Source organism: Gigantopelta aegis, chromosome 1 (assembly GCF_016097555.1).
Source record: "Gigantopelta aegis isolate Gae_Host chromosome 1, Gae_host_genome, whole genome shotgun sequence".
NCBI classification, from domain to species: domain Eukaryota; kingdom Metazoa; phylum Mollusca; class Gastropoda; order Neomphalida; family Peltospiridae; genus Gigantopelta; species Gigantopelta aegis.
The window spans coordinates 14,606,255-14,627,258 of NC_054699.1; the positions used below are offsets into that span (position 1 = coordinate 14,606,255).

Here is a 21,004-nt window from a genome sequence, read left to right on the forward strand (position 1 = left end):
CCTCGGTGGTGTAGTAGTTAAGTCATCAGGCATATGGCTGGTAGGTACTGGGTTTTAACCACTCAATGGGTAGGTGTAAGACCACTACACCAACTTCTCTCTCATTAACCACTAACCCACTGTCCTGGACAGACAGAGCAGATAGGTGAGGTGTGTGCCCAGGACAGCACTCTTGAACCTTAATTGGATATAAGCACAAAAATAGGTGAAATGAGTGACCTCGTTCTACGAAATGATCTCAGCATGACTAGGTTCATATATCAGGCATCAAGCTTTTCAGTTAGTCTCTGGTTGTTCTAACTGGATTTTGTATCCCAATAATTCCACATGCGTACACACACAAACACACACACACACACACAAGTATACACACTCAAACACATCATATATACATATACATGCATAACACAAACACATTACACACACACACACACACACACCACATATACAAATACACACATCACACATATATATATATATAAACACATCATATATACACACATCACACCACACTGTATACATACACACACATACACACATCACACCACACACTGTATACATACACACACACCACACCAAACTGTATACATACACACACTCATCACATACACACACACACACACATCACACCACACTGTATACATACACAAACATACACATCACACCACACACTGTATACATACACATCACATACACACACCCACATCACATATACACACCACACACTCTCACACACATTACTTCAGACACCACACTGGCCCACTGGAACTGCTCTAACCTTTATCTTGATTGGGCTTCCTTTCGCACGCATGCACACACACACACACATACAAACACACACAAACACACACACACACATGACACACACACACATACACACAAACCACACATCACACACACAAACACACATCACACACACACACATACCACACACAAACTCACACAACACACACACACCACACATACACACACACACATGACACACAATGAGGCTTCTGCTGTTGACCATCACTGGCCCACTGGACCTGCTCTAACCTGCATCTTGATTGGACTTCCTCTCGCACACACACGCGCGCGCACGCACACACACACACACACACACACACACACACACACACACACACACACACACACACACACACACACACACACACACACAAACACACACATCTTACACACCACACACATCTTACACACCACACACACACACACAAACACACATACACACACAAACGCAAATAAACAAACACACACACACACACACACATAACACACAATGAGACTTCTGATATGGGCCACAACTGGAAGCTGCTCAAACCTGTATCTTGATTGGACTGCCTCTCGGGTCTTTCCGGTAGAACAGTGCCGCTTCCTTCCACTCTGGGTTCAAGGTGTTCGGACATAAGTGAGTGGTCACTTTCTCCCCCTCACATGATATCACGCAGTACGGATCAGCACCTGGAAATATTTATAACACAAGTGAATGGTCACTTTCTCCCCCTCATATGATATCACGCAGTACGGATCAGCACCTAGAAATATTTATAACACAAGTGAGTGGTCACTCTCTCCTCCTCACACGATATCACGCAGTACGGATCAGCACCTGGAAATATTTATAACACAAGTGAGTGGTCACTCTCTCTCCCTCACGTGACATCACACAGTACGGATTAGCACCTGGAAATATTTATAACACAAGTGAGTGGTCACTCTCTCCTCCTCACACGATATGACGCAGTACGGATCAGCACCTGGAAATATTTATAACACAAGTGAGTGGTCACTCTCTCTCCCTCACACGCTATGACGCAGTACGGATCAGCACCTGGAAATATTTATAACACAAGTGAGTGGTCACTCTCTCTCCTTCACACGCTATGACGCAGTACGGATCAGCACCTGGAAATATTTATAACACAAGTGAGTGGTCACTTTCTCCCCCTCACATGATATCACGCAGTACGGATCAGCACCTGGAAATATTTATAACACAAGTGAGTGGTCACTTTCTCCCCCTCACATGATATCACGCAGTACGGATCAGCACCTGGAAATATTTATAACACAAGTGAGTGGTCACTTTCTCCCCCTCACATGATATCACGCAGTACGGATTAGCACCTGGAAATATTTATAACACAAGTGAGTGGTCACTGTCTCCCCCTCACATGATATCATGCAGCTGCAGAATTTTTTACTAGTCCACTGGACAAATATATCTAGAAATCTACTTGTCCGCTAATATTTTCACTTGTCCAAATAAATGGTTTATTTAATTCAAGTATCAGGATGATTTTTGCGTTTGCTAAAAATGAAACTGCACTGAAAATTTTACTTGTCCACAGGACAACCACTAAGGCAAATTTTGCTTGTCCAAATAGATTTTCGCTTGTCGGGACAAAGAGACAAGTGCTTCTTTTGAACACTGCGCAGTACGGATTAGCACCTGTAAATATTTATAACACAAGTGAGTGGTCACTCTCTCCCCCTCACACGATATGACGCAGTACGGATCAGCACCTGGAAATATTTATAACACAAGTGAGTGGTCACTCTCTCCTCCTCACATGATATCACGCAGTACGGATCAGCACCTGGAAATATTTATAACACAAGTGAGTGGTCACTCTCTCTCCCTCACACGCTATGACGCAGTACGGATCAGCACCTGAAAATATTTATAACACAAGTGAGTGGTCACTCTCTCCTCCTCACACGATATCACGCAGTACGGATCAGCACCTGGAAATATTTATAACACAAGTGAGTGGTCACTCTCTCTCCCTCACGTGACATCACACAGTACGGATTAGCACCTGGAAATATTTATAACACAAGTGAGTGGTCACTTTCTCCCCCTCACATGATATCACGCAGTACGGATCAGCACCTGGAAATATTTATAACACAAGTGAGTGGTCACTTTCTCCCCCTCACATGATATCACGCAGTACGGATCAGCACCTGGAAATATTTATAACACAAGTGAGTGGTCACTTTCTCCCCCTCACATGATATCACGCAGTACGGATTAGCACCTGGAAATATTTATAACACAAGTGAGTGGTCACTGTCTCCCCCTCACATGATATCATGCAGCTGCAGAATTTTTTACTAGTCCACTGGACAAATATATCTAGAAATCTACTTGTCCGCTAATATTTTCACTTGTCCAAATAAATGGTTTATTTAATTCAAGTATCAGGATGATTTTTGCGTTTGCTAAAAATGAAACTGCACTGAAAATTTTACTTGTCCACAGGACAACCACTAAGGCAAATTTTGCTTGTCCAAATAGATTTTCGCTTGTCGGGACAAAGAGACAAGTGCTTCTTTTGAACACTGCGCAGTACGGATTAGCACCTGTAAATATTTATAACACAAGTGAGTGGTCACTCTCTCCCCCTCACACGATATGACGCAGTACGGATCAGCACCTGGAAATATTTATAACACAAGTGAGTGGTCACTCTCTCCTCCTCACATGATATCACGCAGTACGGATCAGCACCTGGAAATATTTATAACACAAGTGAGTGGTCACTCTCTCTCCCTCACACGCTATGACGCAGTACGGATCAGCACCTGAAAATATTTATAACACAAGTGAGTGGTCACTCTCTCCTCCTCACATGATATCACGCAGTACGGATCAGCACCTGGAAATATTTATAACACAAGTGAGTGGTTACTCTCTCCTCCTCACATGATATCACGCAGTACGGATCAGCACCTGGAAATATTTATAACACAAGTGAGTGGTCACTCTCTCCTCCTCACATGATATCACGCAGTACGGATCAGCACCTGGAAATATTTATAACACATGTGAGTGGTCACTCTCTCCTCCTCACATGATATCACGCAGTACGGATCAGCACCTGGAAATATTTATAACACAAGTGAGTGGTCACTCTCTCCTCCTCACATGATATCACGCAGTACGGATCAGCACCTGGAAATATTTATAACACAAGTGAGTGGTCACTCTCTCTCCTTCACACGCTATGACGCAGTACGGATCAGCACCTGAAAATATTTATAACACAAGTGAGTGGTCACTCTCTCCTCCTCACATGATATCACGCAGTACGGATCAGCACCTGGAAATATTTATAACATAAGTGAATGGTCACTTTCTCCCCCTCATATAATATCACGCAGTACGGATCAGCACCTGGAAATATTTATAACATAAGTGAATGGTCACTTTCTCCCCCTCATATAATATCATGCAGTACGGATCAGCACCTGGAAATATTTATAGACACCTGTAAATTAAAGTTTAAGTTTGGTTTTGTTTAGCAAAACCACGAGAGCACATTGATATATCAATCACCAGCTATTGGGTGTCAAACATCTGGCAAGTGTGAAAATGTACAGTCTTTGGTCTCTATAGGAATAGAGGAACGCTGTAAAACTGAAGACTAAACTGAACCGGTAGATTGCCATACCTTTTATTTATTAGAACAAAAATTAAAATGTGTATATACTGTATAATACTTTATTTTCGTGTGTGTGTGTGTGAGAGAGAGAGAGAGAGAGAGAGAGAGAGAGAGAGAGAGAGAGAGAGAGAGAGAGAGAGAGAGAGAGAGAGAGAGAGAGAGAGAGAGAGAGAGAGAGAGACAGAGACAGAGACAGAGCTTAGAATTTGGTTACTTATTATAGGCCTACTGTTGTTTCATTATTGTTAAAGTGCTTCAGGGGAGATTAGCAAATCAATGCTATGTTTACCGGTACCTTCTTAAAATAAAGAAAATATGATCAGTCCTCTACATTAAGTGTTCCGTCTAGAGCCAGATGACGCCTACTGCTAATTTTGTTATATATTAGATAGTATCAAATATTTTTGACACCAAATGAAAACAATTGGTCGCATATGTTGTTGTTGAGAGCTGATTATTATTATTATTGTTGTTGTTACCTTGGGTGTCTTGTTTCTGTAGATTGTTGGCCCACATCACCATGATGTTGTTATAATCATTGTTATTGTTATTGTTATTGTTATTATTATTATTATTATTATTGTTATTGTTACCGTGGGTGTCTTGTTTCCTTAGATTGGTGGCTCGCATCACTTTGATGTTGTTATAATCATTGTTATTGTTATTATTATTATTATTATTATTGTTACCTTGGGTGTTTTGTTTCTGTAGATTGGTGGCTCGCATCACTTTGATGTTGTTATAATCATTGTTATTGTTATTGTTACCTTGGGTGTCTTGTTTCTGTAGATTGTTGGCCCACATCACCATGTTGTTATAATCATTGTTATTATTATTATTATTGTTATTGTTATTGTTACCTTGGGTGTCTTGTTTCTGTAGATCGGTGGCTTGCATCACTTTGATGTTGTTATAATCATTATTATTGTTATTATTATTATTGTTATTGTTATTATTGTTATTGTTATTGTTACCTTGGGTGTCTTGTTTCTGTAGATCGTTGCCCACATCATTTTGATGTTGTTATAATCATTGTTATTGTTATTGTTACCTTGGGTGTCTTGTTTCTGTAGATTGTTGCCCACATCACTTTGATGTTGTTATAATCATTGTTATTGTTATTGTTACCTTGGGTGTCTTGTTTCTGTAGATTGTTGCCCACATCACTTTGATGTTGTTATAATCATTGTTATTGTTATTGTTACCTTGGGTGTCTTGTTTCTGTAGATTGTTGCCCACATCACTTTGATGTTGTTATAATCATTGTTATTGTTATTGTTACCTTGGGTGTCTTGTTTCTGTAGATCGTTGCCCACACCATTTTGATGTTGTTATAATCATTGTTATTGTTATTGTTACCTTGGGTGTCTTGTTTCTGTAGATTGTTGCCCACATCACTTTGATGTTGTTATAATCATTGTTATTGTTATTGTTACCTTGGGCGTCTTGTTTCTGTAGATCAGTGGCCTGCATTACCTTGATGTTGTTATAATCATTGTTATTATTATTATTGTTGTTATTATTATTGTTATTGTTACCTTGGGTGTCTTGTTTCTGTAGATCGGTGGCCCGCATCACCTTGATGTTGTAATCATTGTTATTATTGTTATTGTTATTATTGTTATTGTTACCTTGGGCGTCTTGTTTCTGTAGATCGGTGGCTCGCATCACCTTGATGTTGGTGACCATCACGGGTTGTTTGGACACACAGTTCCACCAGGAGCCTCCAGGCACGTCATGTTCCAATGCTCTGCACACAGAAAGAAAACAAACTATACATATTGGTATGGATTGATGGATGGATGGATAGATGGGTGGATGGATGGATAGATGGGTGGATGGATGGATAGATGGGTGGATGAATGGATTTGGGTGGGTGGATGGATGGATGGGTGGGTGGGTGGATGGATGGATGGATGGATGGATGGATGGATGGATGGATGGATGGGAGGGTGAGTGTGTGGATTGATGGATGGATGGGTGAGTGTTTGGATTGATGGATGGAAGGATGGATGGATGAATGGATGGATGGATGGATGGATGGATGGATGGATGGATGGATGGACGGACGGACGGACGGACGGACGGACGGACGGACGGACGGATGGATGGATAAATGAAGGAATGGATGGATGGATGGATGGATGGATGGATGGATGTAATGGAAGGACTGACAGATGGACATATTTGATGGATGAATGGATGGATGGGTGGAGTGAGGGATTGAGGGAGGGAGAGATGGATGGATGGATGGATGGAACGAAGGATGGATGGATGTAAGGCAGGATGGGTGGACAGACTGCTAGACTGATCAATGGTTAGATGGATGGATGGACGGATGGATGAATGAATGAATGAACAAAGGAATAACTAACAAACAAATCAATCAACAATATATTGTATATTGGGTGTCAAAGACAAGTCATAATAGATGATTCTTATTAATATATTTTTTAAAAACCCGTATTATGTTAACAGTGGAATTTAAGTTGAGAGTCTATATGCCATACATATGCAAAATATTCAATTTCATATGAATCATGTTTGTCAGATGTGGAGGGGCACGGGCTGTCAAGAAGAGAGGCACTGTCCACCAACTCTTACAATTTTGCTTGCTACCGCGGCGGGACTTAGCCCAGTGGTACAGCACTCGCTCGATGCACGGTCGGTTATGGGATCAATCCCCGTCGGTGGGCCCATTGGGCTATTTCTCGTTCCAGCCAGTGCATCAGACTGGTATATCAAATGCCATGGTATGTACTACCCTGTCTGTGGGATGGTGCATATAAAAGATCCCTTGTTGCTAATCGAAAAGAGTAGCCCATGACATGGTGACAGCGGGTTTCCTCTCTCATTATCTGTTTGACGCCATATAATTGTAATTAAAATGTGTTGAGTGCATCATTAAATAAAACATTTCTTTCTTTCTTTGCTTGCTTTCAGTAGAAAGGCAACTTAATATCCCACCCAAGCCATTGCTGGCATATCCGGATACCTATATTAATACATTCTTCAGAAACAAACGTAGAAACATTACAACAAGAAAATACTTACTTAAAATTGTTTGGAGAATCCGTATACATTCGGAGCAGAAAATCGCCCTCTTTGCCCGGCTCGAACGTACATGGGATGATCACGTAGCGACCTCTCTTCATTGACTGACGCAGGAACATAGACCGACTGTCACGAAATTTCGATGATACAACCTTCTCCTGGAGATTGGCGTCATGAACACGGTAACGGCGGTTCAGTTCAACCTGGCACAAAACATATTATTTCATTTAATTCATTTATAAATTAAAGATTTGCTATCAAATTATTGTTTTTAATTTGAAGCTTTAAAATAAAATAAACTAATAATACCCAATGTAGACAGGCAGCATAGCATGTTTAACCTTCTGACTACTGCAGATGAGATATCTCACCTGACGTCACACAAGTCGACATACTTGACACTGTATACAGTGCATTCCACAATTCACATTTCCCGTCATTTTGCACATGGCACTCACCAGAAATAATAATAGTACAACAGGAAATAGATTAATTGACAATATGGCAGCTTTAGTTTTTCGTTTTTCAATGGAAAATACCTGGGAATTTTGAGTTTAAAAAGTGGTTTTCGATAAGTATTTTCGCTTGACAACAAAACATCGCAGTCATATTCAAAACTCGATATAATCAATTTCACCATTTTATCAACAACAAAAATCACAAAATATTGGAATATGAATCGTAGTTAGCTTCCAAAAAACCTTCTTAATACTAAATACTGTTAGTGGGAATAGTGGACATAAATACTGTAAGTAAACGCAACTTTTTCAATTTTTTGCCTGATTTTAATCAACAATAACTGATCTAAAATATCATAAAAAGTGGAAAAAGCTACAAAAATAATACTTATTGATTGAAATATAAACTTTATTTTATGTATTTATAAACATTTTAAGTGAAAATATCTGAGTAAAAGTTATAAATTTTAGCCCCTTTTTTGTCAAAAAGTATTGTTAAAAGTTAAATAGTAACCACTGAATGGTTGCATTTAACTAAACTTCAAACTCTTTAACTAAATGTATGAATCTTACTGTAAAGTTTTTCAAACAAACCAAACTAAGAACAGTGAATCCTATTGTGTAATAAGTATAGTAAAACTGAGGTTAGCTGAATTTTAATCTTTAAACAAACACTACATAATATCCTACCATGTGGTTAAACCAATTCAAATTCTAAACTTACCTTAAAGGGACACACCCTAGTTACGGCTAGTTGTTAACCATTACGGCATTGTTTTTCGCTATTAAACCCATTTTTTCACAAATAAAATTGCACTTTACTTACCGTTTATTATTTAGAATATACATTTCCATTCACCTGAAGTGTTTTTTGGTAATCCTGGTAATCCTGGTGTTTGTAATACCATAAAATGCATTTTTCGTATTTCTGAAAAACGGACGCACGTTTGAGAAAAAAATGTTGAGCAGACAAGGTCTAATCTATTTTTAGACCGGATATTTCCATTTCAATGTCACAGACGTTGGTATACCACGTGACCGTTATCATTTTGGTTCGGTTTGTTTTTTCGTGCACAGTTCGCGCAATCAACATCCGATTTGTTGTTGTTCATTTGTGAGATTTTTCTTCACAGTTCGTGAACATTTTCAGTAACAATAAAGTTCAGACAAGTAAGTATCTCAATACAAAACGTTACAAACCCTTAAAACCAATAATTTTGCTAAGTCCTACGATATCTGGAGAGGGGATACAACCAGGACAGAACAGTTGGAACATGTCCAGGAGAGGTGAAAAGAACGCACCCCAAGTCTGTGAAATTTGTCGTGACGTAGGCATTGTTGTGCTTCGAGCGACATCTACCGGTGACATCAGAATACAAACTTTCAAAATTATTTCAAGCAATTGGGACATGGGGATTCCCATGGTATTTATCGATATAAATCCTGCTTTTTCACTCCATTTGATAAAAACGTGATCTAAGTGTGTTACAGGTTTGTAGATTAACCAAATTATAATTTATTTTCGCTGGATGGAACTAGGGTGTGCGGCTTTAAGTAAAGTGATTGTAATTGTATGGTTAGCTAACTTTCACTCTAAACTGAATTAAATTATAGTAAAACCTACTGTGTAGTCGAAGTTCAAACTAAAAATGCCTTAAGTACAGAGAACCTTACTATGTGGTTAGTTGAAAATCCAAACTCTAAATTAAAGGAGAGGATAATTAAGGCATTTGGCCTGGTATGCATATTCAACGATATATAATGCACATTATTGCTTAATATCAACACGTATAATCGTATAGTTAATTAATAAAACGGTTAAATGTGATGACTATTATATATAACGGGTGCAGCCATTTTGTACCATCTCAGTGAGTACGCCCTCTGGCGAGCTGGTGGTTACGTAATACAGGAATGAGCCTTAGAACTAGAGAAACACAATCTACCTGGTTTTTGCGGGATGATAAATAGTCATACATTGAAATGTTCTGTAATAATACACATCCCAGTAAGCCAGCAATAAGTATATCTAGCACTATATATATTATTTTTCAATACAAATAAAATACCATTGTCAAAGTGGCTATACAACAAGTTGAAACAATTAACAATGTTTTGCCCATGCATTAACCTACGTACTGAAATGATACACGAAGTGTGTTCTTAGTTAATTGGTCTATGCTGTTAGTTGCTTCTACCTGTGATTCCTGATTGGCAGGTGTGTATTTGATTGGTAACCAGACGAGCCAATTAATTGACGCTGTCTAGACACAAAAATACATACCGGTATTGTGGAATATTACCTGTCGCCCCTAAAATTGTAATGGACATGGTTTATTACTGTAAATAGTTCTGTAAAACTATTGATTAAGTAAACTTTTCCATCTAAAACCACAGAACTGACCAATTACGTAGTCCCAAAGAAAAGAAAATTATCACTTGGGTATCGTGGGTTGTCATTTTTGCTCCAACGTCGCATATCAATAGGCGTAATAGTGTACATTTTTCCTTTGGATTATTAAACAGAGAAAAATACTATAACCCCATTTTGTTCCGTTAATGCAACTTGAAATATATTTAGTTAAATAGTTTATTATATTATTACGTCATTTATGCTGTTTTACAAGTCAGGTTGATCAAAGAGAAGCGCCTTGTTGAAAATTACTGCTTTTGTTTACACTGTACATACAGGAGATGGTCAGGAGCTGACGTCACTTCGCCCCAAGCTATCCCACCGGACATCATAAAAACGAAACAAAATGGCTGCCCCCAGTTAGCAGGAATAATCATGTTTTTTTATTAACTCTAAAATTACGCGTTTTTCATTTGCTAAAGTGTCAGTATGTGTTGGTGGTCCGGGTATGCATCTTTCCAACACATAAGGCTCTTGTTTGAGTTGACCCTACCTTTAACCTTAGTACAGTGAATCCAAGTTCAAACCCTATATTATAAGTTACATATAGTGAACCTAACAATGTGGTTCGTTAAAATTCAAACTCTAAACTAACCTTAAGTACAGTGAATCCAGTTTCAAATTCTCCATTAAAAGTACAATGAACCTTATTATGTGGTTCATTAAAATTCAAACTCTAAACTAACCGTAAGTACAGTGAATCCATTTGCAAACTCTCCATTACAAGTCAAGTACAGTGAATCCCAATTTCAAACTCTCCATTAAAAGTTAAGTAGAGTGAAATTTACTATGTGGCACATTAACATTCAAACTCTAAACTAACCTTAATTACAGTGACCCGTACTATGTGGTTAGATGAAAATTCAAACTCTAAATTGACCTTAGTACAGTGAATCCAATTTGAAATCCTCCACTGAAAGTTAAGTACAGTGAACCTTACTATGTGGTTCGTTAAAATTCAAACTCTAAACTAACCTTAAGTACAGTGAATCCAGTTTCAAACTCTCCATTAAAAGTACAATGAACCTTATTATGTGGTTCATTAAAGTGACTCGTACTATGTGGTTAGTTGAAAATTCAAACTCCAAACTAACCTTAAGTACAGTGAATCCTATTGCATGGTTAGTGCTGCCAGCCTGCAGCCTGGTGCTCTTCTGACAAAGCTGAATCATGACCTCATCCTCTTCCTTTGTCACATCAAATGAATACTGGAAAACAAGCATTCTGAGAGTACTGCTAAACCAATACAGGTCGCCTACCAGGCCCAACAATTTTCGTATCTCCTCTAAGTTCAAGGGCCATAACTCTTATGTAAAATTAATATATCGCCATGAAAGTCAAACTTGATCTGTAATTGTACATCATTTGGCTATACACAAAATTTCAGCTCAATGCCATGAGACATTACGAAAACAAACAAAAAAGTCCAGAAACATGTACATGTATGTGTAACAGATGGAAAGATGGAAAGTCAAAAAGACAGACAGAAGGAGTGTCAAAACCTATAGTCACTTCCGGTTGGAGCACATTGATTAATTAATCTTAGGCTATTGGATGTCAAACACTTGATAATTCTGACATATATAGTCTTAGAGATCTGTTACATGCATCATCCCACAGATGGGATAGTGCATACCACGGGAGGGGACAATATTTCAAAATCTTAGGTAACCGGAAGTCAGTTCACGTAAGTTTTACTTAGGTAACCGATTGTTCGGTTACATGGATATAGTTCTCGTAACCGACGAGCTAGGCTTACCTAATACTAAAATACTTGAACTACGGATCTGTGCTACATTGGTGGTTCACATATATTTAAAAACATATACTGACTTTCACTTTCGTTACTCATATATAATACTTTTAATTTTAAAATGTAATTGCTCACCACCTAACCGATTGACGGTTCTTGTGATTTTAAAGTTGCATAACCAACACGCGAACAGAACAATATTGTGCCCTGCATGGCCTTTGATATACCAATTGTAGCCCACTGGCTGGAAAGAGATATATAGATGGGCCCACTAACGGGGAACGATCCTAGACTGGTTGTACGTGATACCACAGAGCTACGCCCTACCTGGTGACAATTAAAAAAAGAAAGAAATGTTTTATTTAACGACACACTCAACACATTGTATTTACGGTTATATGGCGTCAGACATATGGTTAGGGACCACACAGATATTGATGGGCTACTCTTTTCGATTAGCAGCAATGGATCTTTTATATGCACCATCCCACAGACAGGGTAGTATATACCACTGCCTTTGATATATCTGTCGTGGTGCACTGGCTGGAACGAGAAATAGCCCAATGGGCCCACCGACAGGGATCGATCCCAAACCGACTGCGCATCGAGCGAGCACTTTGCCACTGGGCTACGTCCTGCCCCTGGTGACCAATAATACCTGTGGGTTTTTCAGAAAGGTGTCCCTGTTGTTGAAACATCCCCCTGCACGATCTGGATTCTTCCACTGTCCGTGAGCCAAGCCTTCGTGCCAGGTTCGGGTCAGACTGAGAAACGACGTGTTCACCGTTCGACAGACGCAAACCTGGACAAAGTACTTACAGAAATCCTCAAATGTCATCCTGTATTTAAAAAAGAAAAGAAAAAAACAATAAACACCAATAAAAGAACACATAGTATAAGACAATGTCATTCTGAATTAAAGTTTCTTTGTTTTTGGTTTGTTTAATGACACCACTAGAGCACATTGATTTATTAATCATTGGCTATCGGAAAGCATTATAGAAACTTAAAGAAAAGGAGTTTTAGACTATTAACTACTCAGTTGCCCCCCCCCACCCACCCCCACCCCCAAACAAAAAATCCTAGCTACGGCCCGATTAAGGGGTATCTGGTTTAAAGTGGTTCTGTTTTGTACAGATATTTAAAATGGGGCTGTGGGAAATTTCTGTTTATCAAGGGTCCAGTTTGAAGGGGTTTCACTGTATATAATAATCTGTCATCATATATCAAAAATATATACCAACTCATCATTATATATAAAAACATAACAATATTCTGTCATCATATATCAATACTATATATCAACTCATCATTATATATAAAAACATAACAATATTCTGTCATCATATATCAATACTATATACCAACTCATCATTATATATAAAAACATAACAATATTCTGTCATCATATATAATTATATACAACAATAAGATGTCATCATATATTTAACATTATAAGAATACCATGTAATTTTTTATTAAAAATATAATATTAAATAATGTTATCATCAACTAAGCATACTGAAAACATGTCAATATTGCAAATTGTCAATACCAAAATTCTCCGTCATCTTGAAATGTAAGTCCAATTTTCTCTCTATCGCTTTTACTGATCTTGTTCCATTCTGGTGACCTGGCAAAGAGATTTGAAACTAGAATTAGTGGTAACATCCAAACGTTTCACAGAGAATACATAAAATATGCAGGTGGAGACCAGGGCCCCGTTCCATGGAAGAATCATAGCTAAGGTTAATTGTAGTGAATTAAGGTATTGAGTTTTACAACTGGAACCGTAAACTTTACAGCCGTTCCACAAAGCAACCTTACGGTAGTCGTATGTGCCCCTTTAATCTTCTTTGCGAAGAAGTGCAAATTAGTTAAATAATAAATTGGTTACCAACTTTTTGGAACATGTTGGATGTATTCATTGGTATCAGACATCCATGAAGTAACTTTGTCAGTTTATTTGCTAAGCGATAATTGCCGAATGCAAAAGATATGAGTTATCTCCCATATTTCCATGTAAAGGTCGTATGGCCAAGACTGTTTTTCACCGAATGCTGAGTTCATAAAAGGTATTTGGTATATATTAGAACCATTTTAACACAAATAGTTAGTATCCTTCTTAGAAAATGATCAAATCATCATCTAACTGCCACATGACATCTATGTTAGTGGCTTAAAACTGCCTCGTACCAACTGTAAATTTTCATATAGTCTTAGAGATCAAACCCGCTACAATTTTTCCAATAGTACTAAGGGGTCTATTATATGTACCATCCCACAGGCAGGATAACACATACAACGGCCTTTGATATAGTGAAACTCCTCTAAACCGGACACGCTCGGGACCAAGTAAAAAGTCTGGTTTTAAGAGGTATCTGGTTTACAGAGGTTCTCTTCTGAACAGATATTTAAAAAGGGGCTATGAAAAATGTCCGGTTTTGAGGGAATTCCGATTAAGTGACGGTCCAGTTTTAAGAGGTTTCACTGTACCAGTCATGGTACACTGGCTAGAACAAGAAATAGACTGCGCATCAAGAGAGTGCTTTACCAGTGGGCTACGTCCTGTCCTACACTTGGTCTGGAGTCTATGAGAGAATAAACACAGCCTCTACATACAGGTAAATCACACCTATCAAACACAATTAAGTGACGGTCCAGTTTTAAGAGGTTTCACTGTACCAGTCATGGTACACTGGCTAGAACAAGAAATAGACTGCGCATCAAGCGAGTGCTTTACCAGTGGGCTACGTCCTGTCCTACACTTGGTCTGGAGTCTATGAGAGAATAAACACAGCCTCTACATACAGGTAAATCACACCTATCAAACACAATTAAGTGACAGTCCAGTTTTAAGAGGTTTCACTGTACCAGTCATGGTACACTGGCTACAACAAGAAATAGACTGCGCATCAAGCGAGTGCTTTACCAGTGGGCTACGTCCTGTCCTACACTTGGTCTGGAGTCTATGAGAGAATAAACACAGCCTCTACATGCAGGTAAATCACACCTATCAAACACAATTAAGCCAGGCTTTCTGTCAGAAAATAATTCGAGGATATGCAATAAAAACGAAACAGACTATAAGTGGCCCTACTAGGCAGTTATGAAATGTTTTGAAAATAGACACTGCATTAGATGCACTTGACACGTTTTAAACTGCATATTAAAATATATCCATTAAATTTCCAAGCTTTTATGGTATGTAATTTTACCCCGACAGCATAGATCTTTTATGTGTTTTCATAAAAACAGGAAAGCACATACCACATCCTTTGTCATACCTGTTGTGGGGCACTGGTTGGGATGTACCAATGAGAATAGATCTTACGTCTTTTTCCTATGAACACTACCACACACGAGAGCTATCTGCTGAGGTCAGATCAGGTCAGGTCAGGTCAAAGGTTTCAACATGCACATTCAGAACAAGCTGTTGTAGCACACGCCTGTCATGGTCGCAGGTGTTGGCTTATGAAATGGGTATCCATTGAGAAATACAGCTTAAATACATGAAAGGTCAACAACTGCGCAGACGTGAATTTTTTATTTCACCTGCTTGGTCCAAAAACATGGACTGCTTTCTGCAGGCTGCTTTTTCAAGCCCCGTTCACTCACCCATCACTGAAGGCACCATTCCACTCGCACTTCCCCCATGGATTGCGCAGTCTAATCATCGGGATCTTATCTCGGTTGAACATGCCAAACAATCCCGATCCTTCGAGGTGAATGTTTTTCACTTCTGTGATTCCGTAGGCATGACCTTTCACCAGTCCGACATCGGTCGACGCTTCCATTTCTGCTTGTGATGTGGCCTACAAAACAAGAATGCAAACAATAGTTTTAAAAGTTTGTTTTGTTTAATGACACCACTAGAGCACACTGATTTATTAATCATCGGCTACTGGATGTCAAACATTTGATAATTTTGACATAAAGTCTTAGAGATAAAAATAATAATAATAATAATTCCATTAGTAGCAAGGGATCTTTTATAAGCACCATCCCACAAATAGGATAGCACATACCACAGCCTTTGATATGCACTGTCGTGTGCACTGGCTGGAATGACAAATAGCCCAATGGCCACACAAACGGACAAGAACGGACATTTATATCACTGAAATAAAAAAATTCAATTTTAAAACATATCATTTCGATAATAAAATTTAATGTTTTGGGGGAACTGTATGTTAAAACTCACAGGGATCTCTTCTTCTTTTTTGGAGGGGGGAGTGTATGTTAAAACTTAAAGGAATCATAAGCTTTTTTGTGGGGTTTGTACATGTTAAAACTTACAGGGATCATAAAAAAAAATTGGGGGGGGGGGGGGGGAGTGTATGTTAAAACTTACAGGAATCATACACTTTTTGTGGGGAGAGAGTGTTAAAACTTACAGGGATTATAAACTTTTGGGGGGGGGAGAGTGTGTTAAAACTTTTTGGGGGGGGGGAGTGTACATGTTTGTTAAAACTTACAGGAATCATAAACTTTTATTCTCTTTTGGGGGGGGGGGCAGTGTATCAGTGTATGTTAAAACTTACAGAAATCATAAACTTTTTTTAGGAGTGTATGTTGAAACTTGCAGGGATCATAAACTTTTTTTCAGGGAGGTGTACATGTTTGTTAAAACTTACAGGGATCATAAACTTTTTTCGGGGGGTGTACATGTTTGTTAAAACTTACAGGGATCATAAACTTTTTTCGGGGGGTGTACATGTTTGTTAAAACTTACAGGGATCATAAACTTTTTTTCGGAGGAGTGTACATGTATGTTAAAACTTAAGGGATCATAAACTTTTTTTCGGAGGAGTTTATGTTAAAACTTACAAGGATCATAAACTTTTTTTCGGAGTGTATGTTAAAACTTACAGGGATTGAAGCCGCCATCAGGGACTTCCTGTTCATGTCTTTGTGAAGTCGACTGTACAGCGCTGTCCTCTCTTCCACGTTTGTGGCGACTCCGTCGCCTACCAAGTCAACCGTGTCCGAAACACCCCCCGAGAAATCCTCTAGAGCCTCACTCAACTCCCCACCGTCAAGACTTTCATAGTTCCCAAACAACCTGAAAACCAAATAATCATTCAGGGCTGACAACAGGTACTGGTTCAGTCCACTCTTTGTTAAAGGGACAGACCCTAGTTTCAACCCGTGGAAATTAACACTAAGTTTAATTAATCTACAAACCTGTAACACATTTGGATAAAGTTACAATTGAGTGAAACATGAGTCTGTGACTTTGAAATGGTAAAATACCCTCTAAAATTAGACTAAAACTTGACTCCATAACTGTTACTTCTCAGACGCATGTGCGTTTTTAAAAATATGAGAAATGCATTTTATGATATTAAAAACACCAGGATGACCAACAACACTTCGAATGTACGGAAATGGATAATCTAAACAATAAAATATAAGTAAAGTATGATTTCAGTTGTCAAAAACGGCTCTAATAGTAAAAAATATGCCTTAGTGTTTAAAAACTAGGCTCTGTCCCTTTAAAATGAAAGCAGTCCACCATTTCGTCCCTGTCTTGGACAGAACTCTCTGGCGAAGTCAGAGGTTGTGCCACAACAGGCGTGCTTGAACAGTTCTCTGATAGAAGCATGACAAAAATTACCCACCCACCCAATATTTTTTTTAAATTAGCTTTTTGGGCAAGGGAGACATAGAAAACTACATGAGTGCCAATTCAGGGAACGTTTTTTTTTTCAGATTCGCATCGCAATTTGCTATGGATGTTTCAGAAATAGCTACACAATTTAAAAACATTAAACAGTAGTCGCTAATCAATTTTCAATTGACTAGAAATATCGCTAATGAAGATTTTGAAAACTGTTTATCTTACGAGTTGTTTTAAAAAGTATCTAATGATTCTCTTTCTTACATATCCAAACAAAATGGAATAAAGGCTGTAAAAACCAAAGAGTAGAGCTGGGCGGTATTGAAATTTGAGGTTCGTTATCGATATCGATATTTTGGGGGTAATTTACCTCGGTATTGGTACGGTATTCGGTACTGACATATTTATGGTATATTCGGCTTTAAATGCATGCCTGTGTTATGGCTCACCCGCTAATTTCATCTAAATACAATTAAATTCCATACACATGGCTCTCATTTGATTTATACCAACCCATTTTGCATTCGTCAGATATATTATTAGTGCTTTCTGGGAAAAACATTTAATACAGAAATTTCGGTATTTTGAAATTTGCTCAGTAAGGTAAATTGTTATTGACATAATACCGATACAGGACAGTACATACGGTATACCGCCCAGCTCTACCAAACAGCTAACCCCAATTGTGCATAAATAAGTGCAACTTTATTGATTTTTTTGCATAATTTTAAAACAAATTAACGAAAATATCATAAAAATTAGACAACACAAATATAATACTCACCGATTCATATATGAAGATAATTTTATGTATTTATACAAATTTTAAATGAAAATTATGTGAGTAAAAGTTATAAATCTGTACTGGAATGGAATGGAAAATTGTTTAACGTGCACATTCAGAGCAAGCTGTTGTAGCACACACCTGTCCTGGGCACAAGTACCGGCCTCAGCTGGTTCTTCCGTCCAGGACAGGAAAGGGTTGGGGGGGGGGGGGGGGTGAAGGAGGGACCGCCTGCACTGGCAGGTGCAAGGGAGCACCAGCAGTCCAACCGTAGTCGGTAACAGGCGGGAGGTGGTATGGTGCTATGTAATTTGGAATGTCCCGTAGGATTAAGCCAAAGGGAAATGGTTGTGCATTTTTATGAAGGACGTTTGGCGCAATTTTGATGGTCGTTCTAAAGAATAAAAGGTAGGGAGCTGGACGCTCTCAACGTGGTTTTTATCAAAAATTAATCCAGTAGTCAGAAGGTCAAGTTAAAACATACTTGGCATATGCCTTCTCGAGTAAGGCACTCCAGAATTCATTGAGACTCTGGGAATGAATAAACACCAGCTTGTCGTTAATGGTGGGCAGGAAATCATCAATGACAACCTCGATCCACTCTCCATAACGCCAGAAGTTGAACCGGAAAATACCCTGATAATTCTCTGGTTGCTCAGCATTCCATTCCTGCCCCTTCGCGTCGGGAATCACCTGTAATGGACGTACAGTATATGTGTGTTAAAGAGTATTTTATTTTCAACATGCTAAAAGACAGTTCTAGGTTATTTTTCTTACACACCCATGTAGGAGATCACCGTTGTGTATCACAATCGTATACAACATATGTTGCAGATCGTTTCTGACCCACTTTAGTGTTATTGTAAGGAGATGTAAAGTGACGTCATTGGAATACTGACATCATTCAAATTCAAAATTATTGCAATGCTTTTCATCAATTTTATTTTCCCCGAGTGGTTGGCAAATGTTTTAGAGTGCTCTATTTTTTAAGGAAAATGGATCTGTTAGTACAGTAGTGATTTGGTTATGACGTAGTATGTATGCTTAAAGCCAAGTATCCATCCGCCATGACCCAATTAGGCTACATTCTGTAACAGCATAATTTAGTTCATCCAGTCCCCTTGATAATTGAATGCAATTACTATTTTTCTATTTGAGAATTGAGTTGCAATCTGTGAAGCTGGTCAAGCCAATCACCACACGGTACTGGACAAAATGGTCGTTGATATTAGTACAATGTCGATAGATATACATGTGTATTAATAGGAAGGAAGGAAAGCAATGGTTTATTTAACGACGCACTCAACACATTTTATTTGCGGTTATATGGCATCAGACATATGGTTAAGGACCACACAGATATTGAGAGAGGAAACCTGCTGTCGCCACTTCATGGGCTACTCTTTTTGATTAGCAGCAAGGGATATTTTATATACATCATCTCACAATCTGTGAAACTGGCCAAGCCAACCACCATACGGTAATGGACAAAATGGTCCTTGATATTAATATAATGTGGATAGATATACAAGAGCATTAATACAGACAGGGGCGTGACGTAGCCGAGTGGTAAAGCGCTCGCTTGATGCACGGTCGGTCTGTACATCTGACTGGCTATTGTGCCATTCAGCACCAAACTTTTGGGACCTATCGATTACCCTCACGATGTGACATAACACCTATCCATATTGGATCTTGTGTTTTCAAGGAGGGCTAGATTTCACACTTTTGATTATCAGCAATGGAAACTTAGGCTCAAAACGTTAACATAATATATGTTTGTTCCAGACATAACGGCTCCTATCTTTCAACTTATTTTGCTGTCCAACTCCACATTCCAGTTCTTGTCTCTCCAACTGCAACAGGTGCTTGCCTATTGTGGCTATCCATGTCACATAGCTGCTATTTTCCATTGGCTTTAGCTGTAATCTGACCACTTCGAAGATATTCGGTGGTAACTTCCAACATTGCAACTGTTGCTATTCAAAATTTTGAAAACCAAAATATAAAATGCTCCATGTATAGGCTAACAGGTTGACCCACCCATGCTCCCACCATTCACCTCTTCACATATCTGCTATCCATCGGCTTCAGCAGGCATCGAAATATGCATTGTGTCTGGTAACCCATTTACAGGTTACCACAAAATATAGCCTGGTAACCTATAGGTTACCACAACTATATGAAAGTTAGAAATGAATTCCTGTTATCGGTACGACTAACAAAATCTGGAAGTAACTTTATCTAGTGGGTGCTGCTTAAACGCGGATTGCCGAAATTGTTTTGCAATTGCACAAGTGCGCACGAACATCGGTGCAATTTTGTACGAGAAAACGAAACGCAGAAGAAATTCATCTAGTGGACACGGCTTAATGCGGAATGACTATTACTGCTTGCAGTTGCTCATCGATGGAAGTCCGGAATGAATTGCCTGGTTTACATTTGGAAATGAAACTACCGTTCTTACATGT

At 38.7% G+C, this 21,004-nt stretch overlaps 1 protein-coding gene across 1 annotated transcript in view; it reads right to left on the reverse strand.

Annotated features, from left to right (window-relative positions):
- LOC121370941 (calpain-5-like) overlaps window positions 1-21,004 on the reverse strand; it is a 52,712-nt gene that overhangs the window by 6,616 nt on the left and 25,092 nt on the right. The window contains exons 4-12 of the mRNA XM_041496494.1: window positions 19,018-19,226; window positions 16,999-17,191; window positions 15,745-15,941; window positions 13,682-13,759; window positions 12,785-12,965; window positions 11,468-11,581; window positions 7,503-7,705; window positions 6,080-6,198; window positions 1,319-1,458 (exon numbers count right to left, since the gene is read on the reverse strand). Of these exons, the coding sequence (XP_041352428.1) occupies window positions 1,319-1,458; window positions 6,080-6,198; window positions 7,503-7,705; window positions 11,468-11,581; window positions 12,785-12,965; window positions 13,682-13,759; window positions 15,745-15,941; window positions 16,999-17,191; window positions 19,018-19,226 (1,434 nt within the window). The remainder of the gene's footprint in view (window positions 1-1,318; window positions 1,459-6,079; window positions 6,199-7,502; window positions 7,706-11,467; window positions 11,582-12,784; window positions 12,966-13,681; window positions 13,760-15,744; window positions 15,942-16,998; window positions 17,192-19,017; window positions 19,227-21,004) is intronic.